Source organism: Silurus meridionalis, chromosome 4, assembly GCF_014805685.1.
Source record: "Silurus meridionalis isolate SWU-2019-XX chromosome 4, ASM1480568v1, whole genome shotgun sequence".
Classification (NCBI taxonomy): Eukaryota; Metazoa; Chordata; class Actinopteri; order Siluriformes; family Siluridae; genus Silurus; species Silurus meridionalis.
Genome location: NC_060887.1, coordinates 8,971,071 through 8,998,220, shown reverse-complemented (window position 1 = coordinate 8,998,220; position 27,150 = coordinate 8,971,071). Strand labels below are relative to the sequence as shown.

Below are 27,150 nucleotides of genomic sequence, written 5' to 3'. Positions count from 1 at the left end.
TGCGTCAAAGCAGCTTTACAGAGATAAGTTTAGTGCCTATTTGCTCCTTATAATTGTGAGTTTGTCCCTAATGAGCAAGCCAGCTGCGACTGTGGCACGGCATAAGGGAGAAACATTGAGAGGAACCAGATTTAAAGGGGAATCTGGGTGGCATGAATGTCCCTTCATTACAATTATATGTCCTGGGGATACCGTATTACAGCAAGATACAGGAATGTTTCACAGAAAAAGAGTGTTAGTTCATAAACAAAGCCATCGCCTTTTTGCCTGATTCATGCCCTGTTTCAGGTGGTGTTGAGATTCTAGCAGAATGTTGATAAATAATATTTTTTGCTTATAATCTGATTAATGGAAAGTGTTTTTGCAAATGCACTTGGTATAATTGTTTTTAGAAAATAGAAAACAGATGGCCATGGCCTGCTTTGGGAAACGACTACAATATCCAAGAGTACTTTCCCCCTCCCAGGTGACGTCACGCGCCCCGGTTTCCTCTTGATGGTGATGCTGCTCGCAGAGCAGAAACAATGCAGGTCGGTTGAATGGCCGATATAGCAGCACTTTGGACACCTTTGTGGCATTAAAGTAAGTATTATAAACATAGAGAGTCGCCCTATGACAGTAAAGTGTGTGTGTGGGTGTAGAGGGTGAAGTGTATGAATAGAGTCGTGCTAGCGTTATAAGACTGAAAAAAGCAGAGGTAGCTTAGCTTCAGCTTCCCTAGTTAGCTTCTGGTTCATCCTCATCCACAGCTTCAGCTAACTATGGGCGAGTCGAGAAATCGGCGTGTTTGTTGGGGCTAAACAGCGAGTAATCCGAAAAATGTGCAGGTTTTCATCGCATTTTTGATGGGAATTCATGGTGCAGTGAGGTATATGTGGGTTGAAGGTCCAGCCAGCGTGCACATCTCCTTCAATAACCCATTACTGAGCATTGGTGGTCCTTATTGATTCTCAGCACATCATCATATGGTTTCTTGCACGTTTTTAGTTTTTCCCCAATACCTTTCAATTCAAGATACTTAGATAAGTAAGCTTCAGCCCCTTGCCTAGCTTGTTGCCTATTGTTCTTGTTGGTTGTAAATCCCAGTTCCTCCATCGTCTCATTGTGCCTGCTATTTGGTTCACTGTTCGAGTCTCATTGTGAATTTCTCATTTGCATTTGTTTCAGGAGCTTTGGTCGCCTCGTTCCTTCGGATTCCTGCCAGAGCTGAAGATCATGGAGCTCACCAGTCAGTCGGTGAGCGATCTGTTCCTTTCAAAAGGAGATCTGTCTCTATCCTTGGAGCACGTGAATCCTGCAGGAACGACATTAGATCACACAGTACAGGACATCACCACCCAGATCATTGGCCTGGGCGAGGGCAAACTGGACCTTTATGTCCCGTCGGAGGCAATAATCGAACCAATATCCCCGGCGGAGGAATTGCCGGAGGAAAGCGCGCTTGCATATGAGGCTGCCGAGGAGGAAATCGTTAGGTTGGATGGTCCTTTAGATGCAGGGATGCCAAATGAGATCATAGGCATGGACTGTTCGGGGTCCGACTCAAATCCCTGCGAAGCGCCAGAAGATTTTGACCCTACGGTTCCTGGAGAGATGGAAATCGCTAAAGAGGATGTGAGTGCCAGAAAGGCAATCCCGCCAAAGAAGGATAGAATGGAACCACTCAAGATGGACATGACGAAGTCTACGGTGATCCCCTTGACTTGTAAGTTCACCTCACCTGTTTATTACGGTGTATGAAATCAGAATCAGGTTTATTGGCCGAGTGTGTGGACACACACAAGCTGTTGGTGACTTGTAAATGTAGAGACATAAATAAATCTATACATTTAGTTTGGACTATACAAGACAAAACAGACAATATAAGCAATATGAGTATTAAATAGGACAATATACAGAGTATATGACAGATCAGTAATCTACATAAAGTGTGTGTGCATAGTAGTTCGAATAGCAGTATTGTGCATCACATAAGATATACAGCCGTCACAGTGTGTGTAACATATATGGATGATGTGATGACTGACAGTTCTGACAGTTCTGCAATACTTATAGATATGAAGCAGGGCATATAATTAAGGTGAGTTATAAATGAGGCTGATTGCCTGGGGAAAGAAACTGTTCTTGTGTCTGGCGGTTTTGGTAAACAAAGTTCTGTAGCGCTGCCAGAAGGGAGGAGCTGAAAGATGTTGTGTCCAGGGTGCGAAGAGTCAGTAGTGATTTTTGCTGCCCGGTTACTGGTTCAAGTCCTGGAGAGTGGGCAGGGGAACACCAATGATCTTTTCTGCTGTTTTAACAGTGGTGTTGTTTGTTTCTGTCCTGTTTTGTTGCTGCTCCAAACCAGATAGTGATGGATGTGCACAGGACTGATTCAATACTGCAGTGTAGAACTGCATCAACATCTCCTGTGGCAGACCATACTTCCTTAATTGGCATAGACAGTACATCCTCTGCTGGGCCTTTTTAAGAATAGAGTTTATGTTGGACTCTCATTTTAGATCTTTGGAAATGGTTGTTTCCAGTAAATTGACGTTCTCCATAGATGACGCAGGGCTGTTGGATATTGTGAGGGGGGGTAGTGTTGAGGGGTGTTTCCTAAAGTCCAGTATTTTCTCCACTGTTTTGAGTGTGTTTAGCTCTAGGTTGTGCTGACTGCACCATAGCACCAGCCGCTTCACCTCTTGCTGATATGCAGACTCGTCGCCATATTGGATGAGTCCACTAAGCGTAGTATCATCAGCAAATTTCAAAGTTTAACAGTTGGGTCACTTGATGTTCAGTTGTTAGTATAGAGAAAGAATAGCAATGGGGAGAGTACACATCCCTGAGGAGCGCCAGTGCTGGATTTCTGAATGCTGGAGGTGACAGCGGGGGAATCAGTTTGTCAATTTTGTTCGGCAATGATCGTAGTTTCACGAGGTGAATCGATTGGAGCGCAGTTCTAAATGCCCACTGTCGTAGCTTCACTAGCACACCGGTGCGCTTCACCAGCCAGCGTCTCCTCAATGTTTTATAGAGAGCAGCTGCAACTCCAACTAAGAGCTCGGAAAACTTTCGAGTTTGTAAAAACTGTTGAAAAAGTGTCTGTAGTGAACTGCCTGATGTTAAGAAGTTCTTCTCTACTGTAAGTTATCAGATTAGGGAAAAACAAGCACACAGACAATAAACAAAAAGAAAGCTCCCATCCTTGGCGCCATCTCGATAAGCTTTTCATGTGGCAAACATGACGCACCTTAATGCATTGTTTGTGTTTGTCTGTTCCTTCTTGACTTGCTGAATGGTTCTAATTTTCTTCTCTTCGCTTGCAGCGTCTCAGCTCTCGCTGCAGTGTTTGGAGTGCCACATCATCTTCAGCGATGACAAGAGCAAGCAGCGTCACCTCAAAATGAACCACCCAACTGAGTATGAGCAGTGCATGCTCGGGGATTCGCTGTTCGCCTGCTATGTGTGCGATCAGCATTTCACCTGCTCTACGGAGCTCATGGCTCATCAGCGCTCTCACACAGAGAAGCAGCCTTTCAAGTGCCCCATTTGTGGAGAATCCTTCAGTCGATCGACTAAGCTTACAAGCCATAAAAAGGTACACTACAACAAGCAGGGTTATACCTGCTCGGATTGCGGCAAGCTCTACAAAACCTTTACTCTGCTTAAGTACCACCAGCGCATACACACCGGAGAAAAGCCATATGTATGCTTGCATAAAGACTGTGGCAAGAGGTTTATCATGCCCAAAGCCCTGCAGAAGCACCTGGAAGCACATCAAAAGGACGAGATCGGGGGTGTCGATTGTTTGACAAATACTTCATGCAAAGCAAAGAGAAGGAGGAGTAAGGGTAAGTGTCTCTAACCACTAGGGTTGTTATTCTACTATTCTGTCTATTCCTACTGCAGGCAATTTTCCTAGACATAATGTACATACACTTTAGGTTCCCTGGTGGTCTAGTGGTTAGGATGCGGCGCTTTCACCGCTGCGGCCCCGGTTCGATCCCCGGTTTTTGAACCGACCCCAGCCATTAGGGTTGCACAAGCCAGTGCACTCTTAGTGCCGGTTAAGCCCGGATAAATGGGGAGGGTTGCGTTAGGAAGGGCATCCAGCGTAAAAACATGTGCCAAATCAAACATGACGATCCTGAATACGTATGATCCGCTGTGGCGACCCCTAATGGGAGAAGCCGAAAGAAAGTTTATAAAGTACATACACAGTGGTGGTTAAGACTCTGGGTTGCTGATCATAAGGTCGGGGGTTCAAGCCCCAGTACTGTTTAGCTGCCACTTCCTACAGCTTCAGACTTTTCAGGAGATTGCTGTCTAATTGTCTGTCTGCAATTCCAGGTAAACACACTTCTGTGCAGCGGATTTCACCCAGATAACAATCAATAAATAAACAAAATGATTCTGTAATCTGATCAACTAAAGCAGTTTTTAATTCTACTTTGTTTGTAACGCTTTCTTTGTTTTGTGTGATGACTTAAAAAACATTCCATTTATAGTACCTATAGAGTTCAATGCTTAAATGGCTATTCAAGTTACAATACAGTACTACATAAAGCTAAGAATATTATGTATCCTTAGTATATTATATAGTATATAATGTATATTATGTGAGTCAGTTTGTTTGCTTCTCACTTTGCAGCTTAAATATAAATGTGTGTATATATAGAGCATGGCCATAGTTCATGCATTTACATTTGTGGCATTTGGCAGACGCCCTTATCCAGAGCGACTTACATCTGAGCAAGTGAGGGTTAAGGGCCTTACTCAAGGGCCCCACAGTGGCAGCTTGGTGGTGCTTGGATTTGAACCCAGGACCTGAAGTCCAATACCTTAACTAGTGAGCTACCACCTCCCCTCATGCTCAGTAAAGTCACCATAGGCTAAAAACTTTGGGCATCTCTACCTAAGAGGATGCTCTAGATTTTGTTTAAAGATTTTGGTGGGTAAGTAAACCAGACATCCTCATGCCACAAGCTGAGGCATGTGGTTTGTTCTATTTTAACCTCCCAAAGGCACTGTGTTACACCTGGATATCCGGTTATCTGCACAAAGTGTCATATACGGTTTGGTATTTAGATTAAATATCACAGTCATACAACATTGGTTTACATACACAATAGAGAGCGTGGCCACCCGAATGCTCGAGGTATGCGTTTTATCTTTTAACATCCTGTTCCACATTTAGTGTTTCCCATTTGCTGTGGGAAACATAAGCTCCGCTCTTCTGGGAAGATGTTCTACTAGACATTGGAGTGTGTTTTCAGAGATATCTGCTCATTCAGCCACATGTAGGATGAGGAGGCCTGGGGTGCGTTCCAATTCACCCTAAAGGTGTTCAATAAGATTTTAGCTCAGACCTGTAGATCTGGGTCAAGATCTTCAAGATTTTCCATTCCAACCCAATGTAAATCTATCATATCTTCATGGCACTGGCTTTGTGCACAGGGGCATTGTCTTGTAAGGGATTGTATTTTCATTATATTCACTAAACCAGCAGAAGATAATAAAGAAATGAGTTGGCCCATCAACAATAGTAAGATACAGAGTTTTCTAGGACGTAATTGTTGCATAGTAGCAATATTTATTGCAAATAATTTTGTAGTTCACACGAAGCTATCCAGGGGTTACACTCTGGTTACCTATGATTCATCGAATTATTTCAGTTATTTGCCTTTGTCTGTAAAAATAGGTGATTGTTGGCCAGTTTTATTGATTTCTACCAGCACTTCTATCAGCTGCATGCAAAGCAGGCAGTACTAATATATAATAAGCATTTTAATCAACATTTTACATGTGTTTTTTGCTTGTTTTTTCTCACTGTCTATACATTTTATATGCTTTTTTGATCCAGCCATGCAAATGATTCATCAAGTGTTGTTCTGTAGCCAATAGTTGCACAACAGTTGCACTGCAACCAGCAGGGGACAAGAAAGAACATAAAGAAACATAATTCAACTGGAACTAAGTGAGAATCGCTAGGGGTTGAGGTTGCTTTTAACTAAAAGATAGCTGCTGTTAAGGTCCATTTAAAGGTTTTCCAAAGGCATAGACACACTTTTTTTTTTTTATGCAAAAATGCATTTCTTGGAAATGTGCATAGTTATGATTAACAAGATACTTATACAAACACATTTTTACTGTTCCAGGTACATCCACTAGGAAATATGAATGCTCACAATGTAATGAATCGTTCAAGACGGCCAAATCACAGTTGCACCACAATAGGATAAAGCACTTACAGTGCTCATTCGTTAAGCCGTCCAGTGTTGTGGCAACAGGAAGCCCATCTCTGACTGATGTAGTTCAATTACCCCTACCACACATAGAAGCCATTGGACCAACAGTGCAGCAAATAAGTCCACTTGGAGTCGAACAAATTAAAAGACTAATAGAGAAAATGGGAAATGTCCAGAAAGTAAATCAACTGGTAATTTTTGGACTTGATCAGGTACCTTTTCAGGCAGAAAATGCTGGAAATCAACACCCACAGGGACTCATCCAACAGTTGCATTTTGATTTCACACAGCCAACAGATCAAGAAGTTGTACTGCAGCCGGCAGAGAACAGGATAGGGCATGAAGGAACAGCGTCAACTGGAACTGAGCAAGACACATTGTTAGAATCGATCGCCATCGAGGTTGCTGATGAACAAAAGAAAACTGTGGAGAAAAATGTGGTCCAGGCAACTATTTGTGCAGAGTGTCCAGAAAAACAGGTGAACGTCATAGAATCAGACTTGACAGGAGCACAGTTGAATGGGATTCAGTATGAACTTCTGACTGAAAAAGACTTTTTACCTCCTGAGTTGGAGGCCAGTCATAAACTTATGCTTACAACAGACATGTTGCAGATTCAAAATGCAATGGATGTCAAATCTCCGGAATCGCTGAACAATCCATCTTTGGCGTTCATAACCGAGTTTGAAAGTAGAATGGCGAGTGAGAAGGAATTTGAGATCAACCCGACAGACATCACAGTTTTAGGGAAGGACAACACTAATGCAGAGCCGTGTCAAAAGGACTCAGAGGTGGCTGATATATTAATGGAACCTATGACCCAAACTGTGGAGGGGAATGTAGATAACTCCGATATGACCAGTGCAGATCCTCCGAATCAACAGCCATCTGCGGCAAAAGGTTTTTTAGTAGAACCCGAGCCGCAAACTGAGCAAGAGGCTCTAGATAAACTAGATGAGACCAATGCTGACACAGAGTCTCAATGTCAAAAGACGATGGAGGCAACAGATTCATTTGTAGAACCTCAGCCAAAAACTGAGCAGGTAAATCCTAACCTTGATCGGAGTCAGGCGATTGAAGATAAGTTAGACCAACAGCATTTAAAGGAAATTTGCTCATCAGAGGATCTGATGATTAAACCTTCTCTTCTCAAACCACCCAATCAAGAAAGTTCTATCTCAGAGGAAGCACCCTGTAGTAAATCCAGTGTACAACAAAGCGAAGTGGAAACTAACAACCAGAATCCTTTGGCAGAAGATTCGCCATACATTAAGAAAATGCTTCCCGTAAAAAAGAAAAGTTCTAAAAAGCAGTTGAAAAAGCAGTCCCAGTACTCTGAACCTCAGGATGAGGCTACAAAAGGTACATTGTCTATAACAAAGAATCAGAAAATTGTATCAAAGTCCTCCAAAAAACAAGAGAAGACAAAGAAGCATTTTGGAAATAAACAAAACAAGAAAAATAATTCTAAGCCCAAACTGTTGAATATATCCAAAAACAGTCTATATAAAGATCAAGAAGACATAGATCCTGGAAATGTGCCTGTTGTTTCACACACTGAGATAGGAAAATTTAAACATAAAAATAAAAAAGGAAGGAAAGCCGAAAGGTCTGCTGGTCTCATCCAGGCCCTTAGTCTCCCCTGTGAACAAAAACTTGTGAAAGTGCCGGAGCAAGCACACCGAGGGAAACCCCGGAAAAGGAAGTTTGAAAACCAGAGAGATTTGGTGAAGAAAGGAATGTCTGCGCAGGAGACCCAGCAAGATGAAAACCCTGTGCCAAAGAAGAAAAAGTCAGGCAAAATTCCTGAGGCAGTTACCCAAAAGAAAGCGAAGAGTAACGTCAAAGTAAATAAAGCAAATAGGAAAAGCCACAAGCTGGCGAAGCAGCGGAAGAAAGATAAAGACATATCAGACACCCCAATCGTAGACCAAATAAAGGAACAGGCCTTGCTTCTGCTGAAAGGTCACAAGCAACCACAGCTGAAGGTGCACAAGTTGGATGCTAAGACTACAGGATTAGACCACCAACTAATACAAAAGTGTCAATCCAATGAGATTTATGGCCATGAGACTACAGTGGAGCCAGCAAAGGAAGGGCTACAAAGTAAATCAGCAAGCCAAAAGAAGAAGAAACCAAAAACAATGGGGAGGAAATCCAAAGTAGATTCAAAACAAGCATCTCACTTGCAGACATCTCCTATTAACAGTGACTTATTAGCTCCTGGTGCAAAACAAAAAGTTGCAAGGAAGCGTAAAGGTACTGCGAAAATCGATCAGGAAATTGCATTAAGTCCTCCCTATTCTCACCTGATAATCGGATGCCATGATTGTGGGAAGAGCTTTTCGGAGGTGTCTGCTTTGCAAGAGCACATGGCATCAATGCACTCCGGACATGGAGCCCTCTCGTCTATCGTACCATGCGATGCTTCTGAAATCCCCAACGTTAGCCTAAGGCCGAACGAAATAATGCTTACAAATACAGTCCTCTCGAGCGGCTTCGAAATACGCGTACCGACAGACTGGGATGTAGAGTCAGAAATGAGAGATATCGGTTTGGGGGATGAACAAAGGAATGAGCACAGGCTTTCATTTCCAGCCCTCAATCCTTCCCCTTCTTTTCCAATGACGACACCTTTTGTTGAAGTAGAAGGTAAACAGGATGGGGCTAAAAATCACGAGGCTCCGGTTCGACTTAAAAAGGCGGTTGGTAAAAAATCTGAAACAAATAAAACTAAGCTTAAGGAACAGGAGAACATGGGTGTTCCTTTACTTCTTCCAGCCTCATTGTCTGAGCCAGAGAAAATCATGGATGGACATTTAGTCACTGTTGAGGCTCAAAATGAAGGCGATTCCCATGTATCCACTAAGGTACCCATCCTCTCCCAAAATAACTCCCACAAGGTTTCTGATGCACAGGAAGTGGAAGCAAGCCACACCACGATCGGTCACATTCCATCATTTACTCCGAACCAGCTGTCTCCAAATCCTGTCAATGCAGCGTCCACTTCTAATCCTGGCTCTTACTTTGAACGATCAGAGATTAAGCAGGAGGCAGACGAGTTATTGGTTCAGACGGTAGCGAGCCAAACAAACACTTCTATGACAAGAGGTAGAAGAGGACGAGGAAGCAAGGGTAGGGGGAGGAGACAACTGGGAAAAAGGCGTTCTGCTGAAAACAAACACCCAGAAGAACTGGTGGCCAGTGAAGAAGACTGTCAGGTCGTCTTTGAGCTTTATTCACTCACAGGTACCAGTGAGGAAAAGAACGAGGAAATCATCCAAAACCAAAAAGACACCTCAGTTAACGCTACTGCATCTTCCCCACGCTCAGCCTCGACGGAGTCTTTAGAAGTTCAGGAAGTATGCTTGTTGCCTCAGCCTGTTAATGCCAGTGCTTCGGAGACAAAATCAAAAAATGGTTCCCTACGTCAGAAGTCTGGAGAACATGACAAGAACTGTAGTCTCTCCACTAGCTTAAGGAAGAGGAGAATCATCTCTGTACAGTGCCAGAGTGGAATGACAGGACAGGTAAGTTTCTGTTGGGTATATAATACAGATTTCTTAATTATGTGTTTGATAACTGTTTAAAGTGAAAGAATAAAAAAAAAAAAATGAATAGCAGCTTATGGGGTTCAGCCAGCAGGATTAACATCCTTCCTATGGCCACATGATTTTTTTTGTTGTGTATTAAATCTGCAGTCCGATCATGGATTAACCTCTGCTGGAACTTCAGCTGACGTGAAAATGGAAGCCAGTCCATCTGTCCTCACACCCCATGATGTCCCGGTGAATGATGGAGATTTTTTGCAAGGAGTTCAAATGATTTTGGTAAAAGCAGAAGATCAGCAAATTTCAAACGATCCCCACGTTTTACAGGAAGCTCAGCATATACAAATGAACCACAATGCATGTCAAGGTAAGGATTTTGTTTGTCAGATTACTTTATAATATTTGAATCTAATCAGTCTAGTTGGCATTTGTTTATAATTCAATACATTTTCTCATCATACACTAAAGAAAAGCACCTGGACTGTTCCACAGTTGGAATTTCCTCTGGCTCACCAACAGCCACTCAGTCGTCTACTGCCAAGCAGTGTATTTTCTACCCTGTAAAGGAGGAGGAGGGGGAGATGTTGGTAGAGCCACAAGCTAATAACCAAGAGACCACAGGTTCAGAGGGATCAGAAGAGAGGACAGAGCCATGTAAGATCGCTAGATATTTGGAGCCAGTGCATGAGTTTGGAACTGAAGTTCTGGACACCATAACACTAATTTGTCCTTTCTACTAATCTGTAGGGGGTACAGCTGGATTAGAGGAGTGTCAGATCAGGATCGGATGCACACAAATGGAAGTGCACCATAATATATATTCCAGCACTGAAGAGTGTAAGTAATATATTACATAAAGTTGTTGGTTTGTCACTTTTTAATACATTGGGAGGGATTTTGTATGGTGGCATTTTTAAAAGTATTGGGAGTAGTTGTTTGGTGCCTTTTTTAATACATTTTAGGAAATTTTGTTTGGTGGCATTTTTAATACACCCAATACGAGTGTAGTTGTTTGGGCGCACTTTTTAATAAACTTTTGGGGTGATTTATTTTTGGTGGCATTTTTAATACATTTTAGAGGATTTTGTTTGGTGGCATTTTTAATACGTATTTGGTGTAGTTGTTTGGTTTTCGTTTGGTGCCATTTTATAAACATTTAATACATTTTGAGGGGGATTTGTTTGGTGGCATTTAAAAAAGAAATGCGTGGCATTTTTCATACATTTCGGATCTCATTGTCGGATATTATAAGTGTCATCTTGTGTAAAAACAAATAAATAACTTAAATAATACATAGCTTATTTTATTTAAAGTTTGCCGTTGAGAATGTGCAACTGTTTTCACATGCAGGCAATGCTGATGCTGAGCAGCCGAGAACCGAAGACATCCTTGAATTCCTTTCCCAAACGTCAGACCGGGAGGACTATGAAGGTGTCCATTTTGAGCCAGAAGCAGAAACTCACATTTTATCTTGTTACTGTGGTATCTATGCGAATGGAGCAGTGCGACCATGTGAGATGGGCAACGCTGAGCAGCATGCAAACATTTCAAAGTAAGTCTTGTTGCCGTGAATAATTATTTAAGGAAAAGAGCAAAAATCTGTCTTATGTGTACCTTCTATGGCTCTTTTTTTTTTATAGAAATACAGGTTGTCCTGAGGCAGAAGACCAGCAGACGGGCAGTAAAGAGCATTGTGAGCCCATTGACTACTTCGTTCAGTATTTTAGTTGGAATATATGGAAGGATATTGCAGTCTGCACAGGGCAAGTGTCCAAATTGGCAAAGCCTGTTACTAAAGAGGAGGTAGCCCATTTTGTGGGAATCCACATTGCAATGGGAACCCTAAAGGTGAGTAATATCATTTTTGCCCATAAATTCCATAAAGGTCTATCAAGGACCCAAAAATTTCCCTGTATTTAATATGATGCACACACTCAACGTATGGATGCTGAACAACTTGCATTAACAAGCCAGTCACTGTTTTTCTTTTTCCTTCCAATTAACCCTCAGTTTCCAAGTATGAAGCTGTACTGGGACGATTTCACACGAGTGCCACTGATTGCTGATGCCATGTCTGCGGCCATGTTTTCTGAACTTGCATCTAATCTAAGATTGGCCAGTCTTGAAGAAGATGGGTTGAACCAGAACGGACAGAATGCACAAGAGGATCAGGGGACACGCAATTGCAACGAGGTTTTGGTATCAAAGAAAGATCCTCTATGGAAGGTTCAGGCGATAGTGAACAGAGTTCGAGAAGGGTGTCAAGCGCTTCAGCGAAACGGAAATTATGGCGTTGACCAGTATCCCCTCCCTTTTCAGAAACACCCAACACACTCATTACATCATACAGTCGTGATCAATGCAGCTGGGTTGGTCGTGGATTTTAGCCTGCGTGTCAATGACTGCAACAGGGAGGAAATCGTTAAGAGAATGGTTGCTCGAGAGAAAAGTGACCATCAAGGAATGGTCTTCCTTTGCAAGCCAGAGCTTTCAACACCTTCCATGTTGGAGCACCTGCTCGAAGCAGGGGTGCGCAGTGCCGGCAAAGTCGGTGGTGCTAGGGGGCAAATAGGTGATGAGTTTGTCACTTCTGATGGGAAATTAAAACTGTTCAGATGCCATCATGGCTTTATCCTGTCAGCAGTGACGAAGGAAAAGTCCCGCTCGACATCGCTCGTCAGTGGCTTTGAGAGGGCAATCAAAGCTGCCAATTTGAACAGGGATTTGAGGAGCCTTTATCGCACACCATGCACAAGCTTGTTACCCAGTGCTTGGCCACAGTCTGTACTTTGGGACCTTATTGATCTGGCATTAGTTAATTCTTGGCTCCAGTACAAGCAAGATCAAAACCACCTTTCAGAACCCCTGTCACTGATGGCATTTCGACTGGAAGTTTCGAAAGCTTTAATCCGCTCCACCAATATTGCAGTGCAAGACTCCTCACCCCCGTATCTTCCTCCACCAACACGGCCTGTATCTAATACATCCACAGAACGTTCGGATGTCTTTGAGACACCTTTACCTGATGCAGCCACGCGATACGACGGATTGGGCCACTGGCCAGAACAACTCTCCGAGGGCGAGGAGGCCAGGTGTAGGTTTGGGGGTTGTGAGCAAATGTCAAGAGTACGTTGTCTCAAATGCTGCGTTTTTCTCTGTATTTCTCGCAATCACAATTGCTTCCTGAAGTTTCACAGCCAAGGAACTACATGAATCTCCTCAGCTGCTCTCATTGTAGGTCATAAGTTCAATGAGTTTTATTCTTATTTATCCTCATGATTGTTTGCTCTGTCCTAATTTTGTTTAAAACATGCAAGCATGTTGTTCCACAGGCTGATTTATAGTAATGGTACAGGGCTGTACATGTCAGTTTGCCGGAGAGTCGTGGATCATTACAGCTGTGTAAGCTTAACCCTGACACACACTAGGTCCGAATGATAACGCCCCTCATGAAAAAAACTCAAGAAGCGATTTTGCACAGTTTGTATGTTTTTACACTTTAAGTATACAACAATCGTTTACATAGGGAATTTTGCCGCTTGTGTAAATTATTATAATTTTTTACTTTCAGGGCCCCTTATTCCCCCCTGCTATAGCGGCCCTATCTAGTACATTTATAATTTATTTTTAATTATTGCCCCCACATAGCTACACTATTTGAAACTGATTTGATATTTCTGTATTATATATTACACTAATTGAACTGAGTGTTGAGTGCACTCAAAAAACATGTAGGTCAGAAATCCTTTCTTAGCAGAATTTTACACTTTCAGGGCTACAACAAAGGTGTTTGCTTAATAATAATAATACTAAATGTAATAATTTAAGTTTTAAACATGCGTGTTTTTATATTTTAATTCGCTGTCGTAATATTTTTTTATCTTATTTATGTTGCTTGATGAAACCCATTTCCTGTAAGAATTTAGATTTATACTGTAAATTATTTCAGACAACTATGTCAGTTTTTAGTTTATTTTAACCATCATTGCACTCCGTTTGTTTTTTTGTTGTTTGTTTTATAAACCCAGACCCACATTTTGTACAAAAAAAATGTCATTGTACAGTATGAACTGTCCACAGATTTGAGCTGTGGTTATTTTTTTTTTTATTATTATTCCTCTGATATATGGTCGATGTCAGTGGCGAATGTATAGTGCCAGTTCGGCTTTGAGTTTTGAATTAAAAATGTCTTGTGTTATGTTCTTTTTTTGGAATGAGTTGATTGTTCAGTAAAGAATGTGAATTGTATTTGATTTTTTTTTATTGTTTACGGGGCTACAGTAATCCCTCACCTATCGCAGGAGCTACGTTCCAGACCAGCAAACTTGAATGATGATGAATTAAGTGTGCAGTACTAATGATGATGAAGGTGATGATGATGGAATGTACTGTAATACCCAAGAAGAGCATTACATCTCTTCTGAAAGCTTAATTTTTTAGGCTAGAAAATGCTTATTTTACCGCAGAATTAATGAAAATAACTCAACACTACTACCTACATGCCGCAAATTTCCGTGATACAGCGAAAAACCCGTGTTACAGTAAAACTGCGAAAGTACTTTAAATGTTGGTACTATGACTGGTAAAGGGAGAGAGGTAGCTGATATGATGGAGAGGAGAAAGGTAGATATGTTGTGTGTTCAGGAGTCCAAGTGGAAAGGGAGTAAGACCATGAATATTTGGTGGGTTTAAACTGTTCTATCACGGTGTGGATGGAAAGAGAAATGGTGTAGGGGTGATTCTGAAGGAAGAGTACAGTAAGAGTGTAGTGGAGGTAAAGAGAGTTTCTGATCGGGTGATGATTGTGAAGCTGGAAGTTGAAGAGTTGATGATAAATGTCATCATTGCTTATGCTCCACAAGTGGGTTGTGAGATGGAGGAGAAGGAAAAATTCTGGAGTAAGTTAGAAGTGGTAGAAGGTGTACATAGGAATGAAAGATTGGTGATTGGGGCAGACTTTGAGCATGTAGGTGAAGGTAACAGAGGTGATGAGGAGGTGATGAGTAGGTATGGTTTTAAGGAGAGGAATGTGGAAGGGCAGATGGTGGTAGATTTTGCTAAAAGGATGAATATGGCACTGGTGAATACTTATTTTAAGAAGAAGGAGGATCATAGGGTGATGTATAAAAGTGGAGGAAGGTGCACACAGGTGGACTATGTTCTATGCAGGAGATGCAACCTGAAGGAGATTGGAGACTGTAAGGTGTTGGCAGGGGACAGTGTTGCAAAACAGCATCGGATGGTGGTCTGTAGGATGGTTTTCGAGGTGAAGAAGAATAAGATGGTGGAAACTGAAGGAGGAAGACTGTAGTGTGAGGTTCAGGGAAGAGGTTAGACAGGGGGTCAGTGGTGGTGAAGAGGTGCTGGATGATTGGGAAACTACTGCAGAAGTGATATGGGAGGCAGCTAGAAAAGTACTTGGTGTGACTTGTATGATTGTATGATTTTTTAACTATTTATTTGTATGATACAGATGTAAATAAGTATTTGAACACCTGAGAAAGTCAATGATAATATTTGGTACAGTAGCCTTTGTTTGCAATTACAGAGGTCAAACGTTTCCTGTAGTTTTTCACCAGGTTTGCACACACTGCAGGAGGGATTTTGGCCCGCTCCTCCACACAGATCTTCTCTAAATCAGTCAGGTTTCTGGCCTGTCGCTGAGAAACACGGAGTTTGAGCTCTCTCCAAAGATTCTCTATTGGGTTTAGGTCTGGAGACTGGCTAGGCCACGCCAGAACCTTGATATGCTTCTTACAGAGCCACTCCTTGGTTATCCTGGCTGTGTGCTTCGGGTCATTGTCATGTTGGAAGACCCAGCCTCGACCCATCTTCAATGCTCTAACTGAGGGAAGGAGGTTGTTCCCCAAAATCTCGCAATACATGGCCCCGGTCATCCTCTTCTTAATACAGTGCAGTCGCCCTGTCCCATGTGCAGAAAAACACCCCCAAAGCATGATGCTACCACCCCATGCTTCACAGTAGGGATGGTGTTCTTGGGATGCTACTCATCATTCTTCTTCCTCCAAACACGTTTAGTGGAATTATGACCCAAAAGTTCTATTTTGGTCTCATCTGACCACATGACTTTCTCCCATGACTCCTCTGGATCATCCAAATGGTCATTGGCAAACTTAAGATGTGCCTGGACATGTGCTGGTTTAAGCAGGGAACCTTCCTGCCATGCATGATTTCAAACCATGACGTCTTAGTGTATTACCAACAGTAACCTTGGAAACGGTGGTCCCAGCTCTTTTCAGGTCATTGACCAGCTCCTCCCGTGTAGTTCTGGGCTGATTTCTCACCTTCCTTAGGATCAATGAGACCTCACGAGGTGAGATCTTGCATGGAGCCCCAGTCCGAGGGCGATTGACAGTCATGTTTAGCTTCTTCCATTTTCTAATGATTGCTCCAACAGTGGACCCTGTTTCACCAAGCTGTTTGGCAATTTCCCCATAGCCCTTTCCAGCCTTGTGGAGGTGTACAATTTTGTCTCTAGTGTCTTTGGACAGCTCTTTGGTCTTGGCCATGTTAGTAGTTGGATTCTTACTGATTGTATGGGGTGGACAGGTGTCTTTATGCAGCTAACGACCTCAAACAGGTGCATCTAATTTAGGATAATAAATGTAGTGGAGGTGGACATTTTAAAGGCAGACTAACAGGTCTTTGAGGGTCAGAATTCTAGCTGATAGACAGGTGTTCAAATACTTATTTGCAGCTGTATCATACAAATAGATAGTTTAAAAATCATATATTTTGATTTCTGGATTTTTTTCAGATTATGTCTCTGACAGTGGACATGTACCTATGATGACAATTTCAGACCCCTCCATGATTTCTAAGTGGGAGAACTTGCAAAATAGCAGGGTGTTCAAATACTTATTTTCCTCACTGTACCTGGGGTCAACAGTGCAAAGTAATGGAGAGTGTGTTAGAGAAGTGAAGAAAAGTGTCCAGGCAGGGTGGTTGTGTGTGGAAAAGAGTAATAGCGGGAGGGATTTGTAATAAAAGGCTATCTGCGAGAGTGAAAGGGAAAGTTTATAGGACTGTGGTGAGACCTGCGATGTTGTGTGGTTTAGAGACAGTGGCATTGAGTAAAAAGACAGGAGGTGGAGCTGGAAGTAGCAGAGCAGATGTTGAGATTTTCATTGGGAGTGACAACAATGGACAGGATTATAAATTCGTTTATTAGAGAGACAGCTAATGTAGGACGTTTTGGACACAAGGTGGTGGAGGCACAATTGAGATGGTTTGGACATGTGCAGAGGAGGAACGTGGGGTATATCAGAAGAAAAATACTGAGGATGGAGCTACCAGGAAGGAGGAAAAGAGGCCAAAGAGGAGGTTTATGGATGTGGTGAGGGAAGACATTCAGGTAGTTGGTTTGAAAGAGGCAGATGTAGAAGACAGGGGGTATTGAGACGGATGATCCGCTGTGGCGACCCCTAATGGGAGGAGCCGAAAGAAGAAGAAGACAGTGAGACCGCGAAAGCTGAACTGTGATGTGGTGAGGGATTACTGTATAGCTGTTAGGAAGTTTTTCCTATCCGGCTCAAAGAACCGAATGTTAGGAAGTTTTCCTCTCTAGTTATGTTGAATTGTTATTTCCTTCAAATGTTTTAGCATGTGCGGTATATAAACAGTCCAACAATTTGATGCCTGATGTTTTCTCAGTGTGAAACGGTGACTTTACAGATCCATTTATTTCTAAACCGTAATGACTACTTTGTCATCTACTGATGAGATAATAGAAATCTGGTTTTTTTTGTTTCGTTTTTTGTTTTTACCAGGTTAAGTGCCAGAAATTACAAATATTGTACAGTAGAAGAGTATTCTGAAGGCAAAAATAGAACAATGAAAATCATTTACTGATGAGGATGTAGTCACTAAAATATTTTCTTAGAGAATTTGCCATGATGTTTATACAAATCATTTTTCATTTTGTAATGCGTGTTTGCCAATCTTATTAGTAAATGACTTTCCATGAATTAGTAATATAGCTGTTATGTTCATAAAGTGTAATTTCATTAGAAATTCTTGGAAAAATCGACATATTAATAGCTTGTTCCTAGTGATAATAGTACAGTAGGATATGTTGAGTTGTAGAGAGTAAAGAATGGTGAAAATAAACTTTTTGATTTAATGTTATATATAATATATGGCAGTGTAACAGCTTTAAGTTTCCATAAGGGCTCTTTATTATTTAGCTTGAAAACATATGCAAAGGTCCCCTTAGACATTTATAAGCACATTAGTAAAATATCAGACTTATTTTTATTTTACATGTGAACATTTTAAAAGGTTTGAGGCAAAATATTTATACCTGTACACTTATTTGAGAGTTTACGTGAGGAGCTGCAGTGGGGCATCAGTATGTCTGGGTCTGCTGTACTGTTGATAGATGATTTATATTTTATAAATGTACATTTAGATAGGGCTGACATAATTAACGTTAATAACGCGTTAACGCAATTTCGTTTTAACGGCACTCATTTTATTAATGTGTGATTATTGCAGCGTGCATTTCTGTTTGACCATTTTTTACTAAAAATATAAATACATATAAAAGAGGAGAAATGAAAACCTCCAAACACAACTCACATTTACTCACAATGTCCTTTCTTTAGTTAGATATTTAAAAAAAATACAAATAAATCCACAGAATTTTTTTGAATCACTAAACATGATTTTATTGATGCGCCAATTGTCAAATTCAGATATGAATGCACACATCCGGCAATTAAAACTGTCCGTGTGGAAACATAGCAAAGGTTCCGTTTGGTGTCCTGATGATTTACGTTATTTATAACACCAAAATTACATAAACATTTACAAGAATATTTGGTCTTCATGCTCTATGTTGAGTCTGGTCAAGTCAAGAAGCTTTTATTGTCATTTCAACCATATATAGCTGATGCAGTACACAGTGAAATGAAACAAAGTTCCTCCTGAACCCTGGTGCTACATACAACAACAATCACAAAAAAAAGTGATTTTTCTATTGGTTTCTATTGTTTTTTTTTGTTTTGTTTTTTTATTGGTTTCACTAATAATAAACATACATTTGCATAAAGCAGCAATATTTGTCCAAAATAAAATAATTCATGGTATTTATGTATAAAAGTGTACTTAACAAATGCAAACGCCCCATAATGAATTTAGACATTTTAAAGCTTATAGTGGCTGCTTGTTGAGTGCATGGGGGATTTCTCCTTTGAACAAGTTCCCTAATGCTGGGTTGCTTCTTTCTGTAAAACAAAACAACAAAAACAGCATTTAAGTATGCAAGGTGAAGCAATTTATGTTAATCAACATTTGTTTTGTATTTTGCAGATGGCAAGTTGACAACCGTGCTTAAAATAACCAATATAAAATATACATATAATGTTTTGACAATTTTTGTTTTTTAAAAAATACAGAGATGTTTTGTTAATTTGTAAAGATATAAGCATATAGAATAAATATTTCAATACAAATTTGTATAATAAATTATATATGCATAAATCAAATATACAAACACTGAAAACAAGCGTCTGATCGTATTGTAAAGGCACAGTACATCACGTTTTAAAACAGATAAGTTACTTTTGTAACAAACAAATTACTACAAACTAATAGGTTTAATTAAATTTTTTCCTTTTAATTAAACCTATTACTTTTGTAACAAACAAATTACTACAAACTAATAGGTTTAATTAAAAGGAAAAAATTTGCGTTGGTGTACAACTGCATAAGCATTCGCTAAAAACACAAAACACTAAAAACAATGAGTAAAATTGTGAGTTTACTGCTGCTTTTAGATTTAGTGTTTTAACTGTGTTTACATGTGTATAAACGTCAATGTAACAATGTATTTCATTATTTAACAAAGAACATTGTTTTGTTTTGGGGTTTTTCCTTCACTTCATTTACTAATGAGCCGTTTTGTTTACACCGAAAAGAGTCGACTCCCACGTGCTTCGACGCACTAAATTCGACTCGCTCGGATTTAACCGTTGCTGCAAGTCTGTGTGGAGAAGTGCGCACGCGCACTTTTCCCGCATGTAGCGCCATAGTATCGGCGCACGCGCACTTTCCCTCGATGGGCCCATTAGCTCGCGCTTGCGCGGTTTGTCCCCTCCGTAGGCCCGTCTTATCGGCGCTTGCAAATCACCGCCAGTTACAGTTGTTACATCCGCGGCTCACTTGCGCCCCCTTCATATCGTTTGCATGAGCAGTTGCTGGTGTTTTCCCTCCATAAAAAGTGCAGATATATAAGGTAAGCGTGAATCCTTCCTAGTTTTGTGGCTTATGTTTTTCCCACTAGTTACAAAATACTCTGAAAATGATTTCTATATAAAGTGGAGGTTGAGGAGCTGCTCGGCAGGCAGTCTGGTTTCGTCAACAGTTGGCTAGTTTAGTTTCTCAGCCTATTAGCTTAGCTCGCTTTCATATTAGCAGCATCACATCTACACGGCAGTGAGTTCGGTTTGTATAAAGTTATTTTTCCAGCAACCAAGTAGCAGGTAAATGAATAGTGCACTTCTCCGCGGTGTGTGTGTGTGTGTGTGTGGCCCCACAGCCAGCTGGCCTTTACCGGAGCTCTGTTCTCAAGCAGCACGGACGAGGCCTACTAGTTAGCTTGGTTAGCTCATGTTTAACCGTTTTGTGTTTAACTACGGCGGCGACTTGCTTGGTTTTATTCTCCAGGGGAAAATATTGATTTAGGAATTTAACTATTTTAATCGCAACTTATTTATTAAAAAGCGAGTTATTTGTATGTACTCGGATTGGTGAAGCCAAGTGGCTAAATGGTTAGCAGTGATGAGCCGTGGCTGTGGGTCAGGACACATTCACAGGACGGGGATTGTTCAACTTTAGAAATATCAGCTGTTAAACTGCTATTAGATGTTTATTATCTGTAATGATTTCATATGTGTTAATATGGCAGTTCACACCGAATGTGTGCGAAAGTTTACTATAAACACAGCAGACTGCGATAGGAGTTTAGGGACTCGACACGCACTAAATCATACCGGGATTCGACACACTGATGCACACAAACACCTGCGCACAATTCAACACACACCAGAACTCACACACAGGGACTCGGCACACTAACACACCAGAACAAAATGCGACACACACCTGGACTTGACACACGTAACAGGATTCAACACCCTAACACACACAACAGATCAGAACTCAACACACACAACAGATCAGAACTCAACACACACAACAGATCAGAACTCAACACACAATGGGACTCGGCACACTAACACACCAAAACAAAATGCGACACACACCTGGACTTGACACTCGACACACGTAACAGGATTTAACAACCTAACACACACCAGATTAGAACTCAACACACACCAGATCAGACCTTAAAACACAATGGCACACTAACACACCAGAACAAAATGCGACATGCCAGGACTCGACACACTAACCCACACCTGGACTTGACACTCGACACACGTACCAGGATTCAACACCCTAACACACACCAGATCAGAACTCAACACACACACCATACTAACACACACCAGACCACAACTCAACACACACAACATACTAACACACACCAGACCAGAACTCAACACAAACACCATACTAACACACACCAGACCAGAACTCAACACACACACCATACTAACACACACCAGACCAGAACTCAACACACACACCATACTAACACACCAGACCAGAACTCAACACACACCATACTAACACACACCAGACCAGAACTCAACACACACACCATACTAACACACACCAGACCAGAACTCAACACACACACCATACTAACACGCACAACATACTAACACGCACCTGGACAGAACTCGACACACACACACACACACTCAGAATTGAATCTGAAAAAAAGAAAGAAACTTTCAGATTAGTCTATATGTGGAATATCCCCTGAGTTTTCTACAACCCATTTGTGCATCTGTGGAAAGACCCGAAAAGATCTGATCCCAATTACTTTCAAACCCATAATCATCAATATGGATACTGGTATTTTTAAAAGCCGTTATTATTAAATTCTCTTTAAGTTATTTTATTAGATTTATTACAAATTTTCTACATTTTTTCCATGAGATGGGTTATCAAAACAGGCAATCAGCGGTGAGGAAATCGAGCATAGAACAGTGGCTGGGTACATGCAGAAATGTGATCATTTGTGACTAGACAATGGAACAAAAGAAATAATTTTCACGCTCACATTTGTGTTTAAATGTAAGAAGATTTTGTTTTGTCGAATAAATGTTACCTACAGTGTCCTTACATGCAGTATGTTCTGTTTTGTTAATGGGAAAACATATTTTATTTCTAAAATGAAGTTTCGATTGGAAGATTCTCTTTAGGAACAGGGTCTTGGGATTTGGAGTTTGTGCGATCACTTGGGTTCACAGTACCAGGAAAAGACGGAGAATAGGATTAATAAAAGCCTCGTCATAACGGCCATGGATTTGAGTTATTTATTTCAACGTAAAAATAGATCCTCTTGATACAACACCAGTATGAAAAGTATCGACCCTTTAGGAACAAGCCGCCTATCACCAACCTCTCCGATTATTACTGCAGTTACCGTTGTCACACACACCTGTATACACATGCATTTGTGTGTATTAAATGTAAATGTGTGTATGAACCACGATGTAACGGGATTTAACAAGAGCAATGTTTTTTTGTTTCACTTTAAATGTTTTATTTATAAAGTGAGTTTATCTCAAGACCTCATGGGGAAGCAGCTTACAAAAGCTTGGATGCAGGATTACATCATTTCCTTTTCACACTTGAAGATGTCTGTTATTAATAGTTTGGTCTTTATGGTTACAATCCTACCTGGATAAGTGTACATGTAATTGTTCGTTTTTTTAAATATATTTTTTATAGGCCCGCACTTCAGAATGGATTCTGATATACTGAAGATAGAGGAAATTGTGATGGGAGGTGGGGAGACTGCTGCCCCTGCTGATGTGAGCCCCGAGAAAGAGGGGAAGCCGTACACCACGATCATCATCCAGGATCCTCCTGTGCCACCTGTTATTCAGTCCTGTAAGAACGGTTCTCTTCACTCGGAGATGATGTCAGGATAAATGTAACCGTATTGGATTGGACATTTTGGTAGCGTTGTAATGCTTTGTAGTGCCATATTTTTACTCGCAAAATTCATTATTATAGTGTTTTTCTGATGACAAAGCAAACTGAAATATAATCCTAGAACACAAGATCATATTGTTTTGAATTTTGGTTTAATTTACAGACCAGCACGAGAGCCTGCAGTGTTTCCAGTGTTTTATAACCTTCTGTAACTCTAAAGCCAAAGAGAGGCATATGAAGAAGAGTCACCGTGAAGAGTATAAACAGCAACTGCAGCAGGTTAGCTTTAAATCCTTTTCAATCTCCGGGGTCATTAATATTGAATCTAGGGTTCTTAGTAACAGAGACATGTATTAATTTGTAATGGTGCATTAATACAGGTACTGGTTTTGGACAATTCCATTCTTATCTACTCAATAAAACGCACTCAGGATGCACAAACATTACCATAGCATATTTACCATTACCATTTGAGAGATGTCCGCATGTTCCCATTGTTCCTATGCAACAAACTAGGTTATTTAACACTGAGGATTTACCTTGACCAAACAAATGTATAAATGTGCAGATGCGTCACTTTATATACCGTAAAAAAATCCTCTATTAGCATGAAGAATAATTTTGCACACTCTTGGCATTTGTACAGTAAATTTTTCCTAAACATTCAGCTGAAATACTTTGCTGTGCCTCTTGTAAATCTGACCTTGCGTTCCAGAGCAGTTCAATAGGATTCAGGCACAGTGACTGGGCAGGGCATTCTATAATGGATAGCAGCCCAGGCAACTGTTTACTGTCTAAATAACACTTAGAGCTCGGATGTATGCTTTGGGTCGTTGTATGGTAAAGTCGGTTCCAATGAGCCGCAGTCCATATGGAATTGCATGCTGTTTAAGTAGGGAATGGTAGCCATGTTGGTTCCTTTCAGTTGGAATAAGACTCCAACCTTCCCTGCTTCAAAACAACCCTAAACCATCAAGCTTCCACCTTTGTGTTTGCCTGTGGGGGTGAGGCAGTCTGCTAACATCATCTCCCCGGTTCTCTGACTTACATGAGTTTTTCTGTTAGAGCCAAAAATGTCACATTTCGTCCACAAAACTTTGTTCCAGTCATTCACTGTTTAATTGTGTATTAGCCTTTTACTTAGTTTGCTGGATAGAAACAAAAAGAAAATGCACAGCTCAAAAACTAGGTCTTTCCAAACATTTGAGTGTATGAGCAGACTATATACTGTGCTCTGTGAAATTTTAGGAGATGGTGATCTAGCATCTGTAATTAGATTCAAAGTAGTGAAATCGTTCAAACCAACATCTGACTTAACCTTTTTTTTTTCTGCTTAAAAATGTATTTATATATTTATTGGACAAGCACCAGTAATGGATATTTTGTTTTTGTTTTTCTAGTGCGATACACTCTTCACCTGTTACGTGTGTGATCGCACATTTCCATCTTCAGAGGAACTAACACTGCATCAGTCTACTCACAACAAGGAGGACAAGCCCTTCAAGTGTGCACACTGCAGAGAGAGTTTTCGTACATTCTCAGAGGTGAAGGGAAATTCCAGAGAGCTTTTTTTTTTTCATGACTCTAATTCAAGCATGTGCTTCAATCAGATCATCTCATGACGTATTTAGACTTCGACAGTGACAATATTTTGGCTGAGCAGCAAAAAAAAACTAGTTGTTCGTTTTCCTTTCCAACCATACTTTGTTTTAAAAGATCTAGTAGCAACAACACTGTCTGATTTCTGAGTATTGAAAATGTAGTGTCATTGCCTCACACAGTGAATGCCATGCGTTCATGAAGCCTTTGGGTAGTTATGAGCCATTCGTTCACGAAATGTACATGGATGTAAAGGAAATTAATATTTAATCAAATGTACTTTAATTCTATAATTAAAAGAATAAATATAATATAGCGCTCTCCATGCAGCACACAATCTTGTGTAAGAATCACATGGCATCAGTGATTTGCCTCTAGAGGTCGCTCTCATAATGACAGCGGACCGGAAAGCGGAAAAAATGTTATGGGTTTTTGCCGATCGTTCTTGCAAATCAGTGCCGATTTATCCATCAACCTCTACAAAGAAGCCATCTAACTTGTATAGTATGAAGCTCAGAGGCTTTTTTTATTCTCAGCTCTGTTTAATCAATCGGTTTGTCTTATCATGTCCCTAGTTGACCACGCACCGGCGGCAGGTGTGTCCCGAGCGTCAGTTTGCGTGTAAAGAATGCAACGAGACATTCCGGAGCCCGGCGCTTCTCCGTACCCACCGTGTGGCCCAGCACCCTGCGCGCCCAGATGGAGACGACACTGACGATCCCAGCAAAACCCACCGCTGCGGTAAATGCGGCAGGGGATTTGAAGAGGAGTCTGAGCTGCTGCAGCACCAAGAAAACCATGCATCAAACCAGCACTGCAATGGCGGCGGACCTGTCAAGAGGCGTGGCCGGCCCCCCAAAGCCGAAACGAGCTCAGCAGGCGGAGAGAAGAAACAAAAACTGAGCGAAAATGAAGCGGCGGAGAAGCCCGAGGACACGCCCCCTGCACCGGCGGCAGCAGAGCCACCACCAGCTGAGGCAAGACCCAAAGCAGGGGGAAGGCGAGGGCGGCCTCCAAAATCTGCCTCGCAGGATCCCAAACCAGACGAAGACAAATCCGACAGCAAGAAGACAAAGGCGGCTTCTCCGACAGCTCGCCAGATCCCGTGCCCAGAATGTGATCTCGTTTTCTCTGCACCAGCTCAGCTCCGGGCTCATAAGAAAGAGAAGCACACGCAGCGCAAAGCAAATCCATGCCAAGAATGTGAGGAAAGCTTTAACCGTGCCGAGCAGCTGGAGGCTCACATGGCTCGTGCACACAAGGCTGGCCGTTACTCCTGCTCAACATGTGGCAAGAGCTTCGGTCGAGAAAGCAACCTTAAAGCTCACCAACAGAGCCACGAGAAGGAGGACGAGAAGTCTAGTGGGGGAGGCAAGAGATAAACCGAGCATGAGAGAGGAATGAGGCTTTGACAGAACGGGGGTTTGGGTTTCACAGTTTGTAAAGCAGACTTTAGTGAAAGAAGAAGAGAAAAACCTGGATTTTGGTTTAGAGCTTGGAAACAGGCTGGAGTTTCTTTCACAGGTTGAGAACTCTTGTTTTATTTGGAGTCTGGAAACCCAGAAGTCCCATATGGCTTCCTCATTTCATATCATGTTTTTATAGCTGTGGCATAGTATACGGTTTGGGCCACAATTTAAAATCGATAGTGTAATCAAACCCATGTCTCCCATACGCCAGAATTGTAGGGGCATGAACCAGATTTTTTTTAAAGCCCACTCCTGCTAAGAGGCTTTGCATTTGGCTTTTATTCTAATATTTTAATGTTTTTTTTTTTTTTTTTAAGTAATTTGTTTAGACCATTTGGGAGGAAAGAAAGAGTTAGTGATCAGTTTTTTGATGGCAAGCATCAATTAGCATTTAGATTATTTAATTTCTCCTCTTGCACCACAAGGTGCTACTTTTAACTTTACCTGTGACTAGAGTTTGGGGCTGTAATAAAAATTGATTACACGTTACACTTTTATTTTTTTTTTTTATTAAAAAAAATTTTTTAACCTGTGGCTTCTAATCCTAATGGTGCAGCAGTACAGTGACGTATACAGAACCTGTTGCTATGTAGATGTTTGAGTCAGCCTTTTTCCAGTGACTTTTAATTTTTATTTTTTGAGACTGGGTGAATGCTCGAACATTTTTACGAGATCATTTTTAATGGTGCACGAGCCCTCTGTAAATCATTCAATTCTAACCAGCAAGTGTCTTACTATGGTTATTTAATAGGGTTGTTCTTTACAGCTCTCATTTGACCATAGTAATGCAGGTACGTTTTTAAACTCCTAAATGCAGCTATTTGATGTGCAGAATTGGTTTGTTCTAATTTAAATCAGAAGAGATAGCTCAGGTTTGTCTTGTTGTTTTCAACCAAGTAAAAATGTTACATCTGTAAATTTGACACATGATTGATCCGTCGCCGCCTTTTTTTTTTTTTTTTACATTAATTATGCACAAAGTTTGACCACTAGCCCTTTAGAAAGAAATGTATTTAAAAACTCCTGTGTATTCAGTGTAATTTCTCCCCTGTTGCCTAAATGGTTTCAAATTAAAGACCACCACAATTTAATGAGTTGCTATGTATTCAGTGTGAATGTTTCATGGCCCAGCAATTTTCTTTACTGATTTCTCTCACGTGGTATTTGGAATTCATTCCAACTGGTCATGTGCAGTGAATCAAG

The 27,150-nt window shown here is 41.1% G+C and overlaps 2 protein-coding genes across 4 annotated transcripts; both read left to right on the top strand.

Moving 5' to 3' along the window:
- Positions 1-454: 454 nt before the first annotated feature.
- On the top strand, positions 455-14,029 carry LOC124385065. 2 transcript variants are annotated; one of them, XM_046848161.1, is made up of 10 exons: positions 455-582; positions 1,168-1,705; positions 3,309-3,833; positions 6,141-9,760; positions 9,932-10,148; positions 10,274-10,435; positions 10,529-10,618; positions 11,132-11,333; positions 11,422-11,629; positions 11,792-14,029. In XM_046848161.1, exons 2-10 carry the CDS (start codon positions 1,216-1,218, stop codon positions 12,992-12,994), a joined length of 6,717 nt encoding a protein of 2,238 aa, XP_046704117.1. In that variant the 5' UTR covers positions 455-582; positions 1,168-1,215; the 3' UTR covers positions 12,995-14,029. The 2 variants fall into 2 exon arrangements, with proteins under 2 accessions (XP_046704117.1, XP_046704116.1); XM_046848160.1 differs by having other exon boundaries at positions 10,250-10,435.
- Positions 14,030-19,883: 5,854 nt separating this feature from the next.
- LOC124384448 (zinc finger protein 502-like) lies at positions 19,884-27,038 on the top strand. Of its 2 annotated transcripts, none has more exons than XM_046847298.1 (5): positions 19,884-20,039; positions 22,673-22,834; positions 23,043-23,158; positions 24,280-24,423; positions 25,054-27,038. In XM_046847298.1, exons 2-5 carry the CDS (start codon positions 22,687-22,689, stop codon positions 25,858-25,860), a joined length of 1,215 nt encoding a protein of 404 aa, XP_046703254.1. In that variant the 5' UTR covers positions 19,884-20,039; positions 22,673-22,686; the 3' UTR covers positions 25,861-27,038. The 2 variants fall into 2 exon arrangements, with proteins under 2 accessions (XP_046703254.1, XP_046703255.1); XM_046847299.1 differs by lacking the exon at positions 19,884-20,039 and adding an exon at positions 20,079-20,286.
- The last annotated feature ends 112 nt before the right edge of the window (positions 27,039-27,150 follow it).

Coding starts and splice junctions, on each gene's coding strand:
- LOC124385065 (XM_046848160.1), top strand. CDS start 1,216: ATGGAGCTCACCAGTCAGTCGGTGAGCGATCTGTTCCTTTCAAAAGGA. Junction 10,149..10,249: donor GAACCACAATGCATGTCAAG/GTAAGGATTTTG, acceptor CATACACTAAAG/AAAAGCACCTGGACTGTTCC. Junction 10,436..10,528: donor AGAAGAGAGGACAGAGCCAT/GTAAGATCGCTA, acceptor ACTAATCTGTAG/GGGGTACAGCTGGATTAGAG.
- LOC124384448 (XM_046847298.1), top strand. CDS start 22,687: ATGGATTCTGATATACTGAAGATAGAGGAAATTGTGATGGGAGGTGGG. Junction 23,159..24,279: donor ATAAACAGCAACTGCAGCAG/GTTAGCTTTAAA, acceptor TTGTTTTTCTAG/TGCGATACACTCTTCACCTG. Junction 24,424..25,053: donor GTTTTCGTACATTCTCAGAG/GTGAAGGGAAAT, acceptor TCATGTCCCTAG/TTGACCACGCACCGGCGGCA.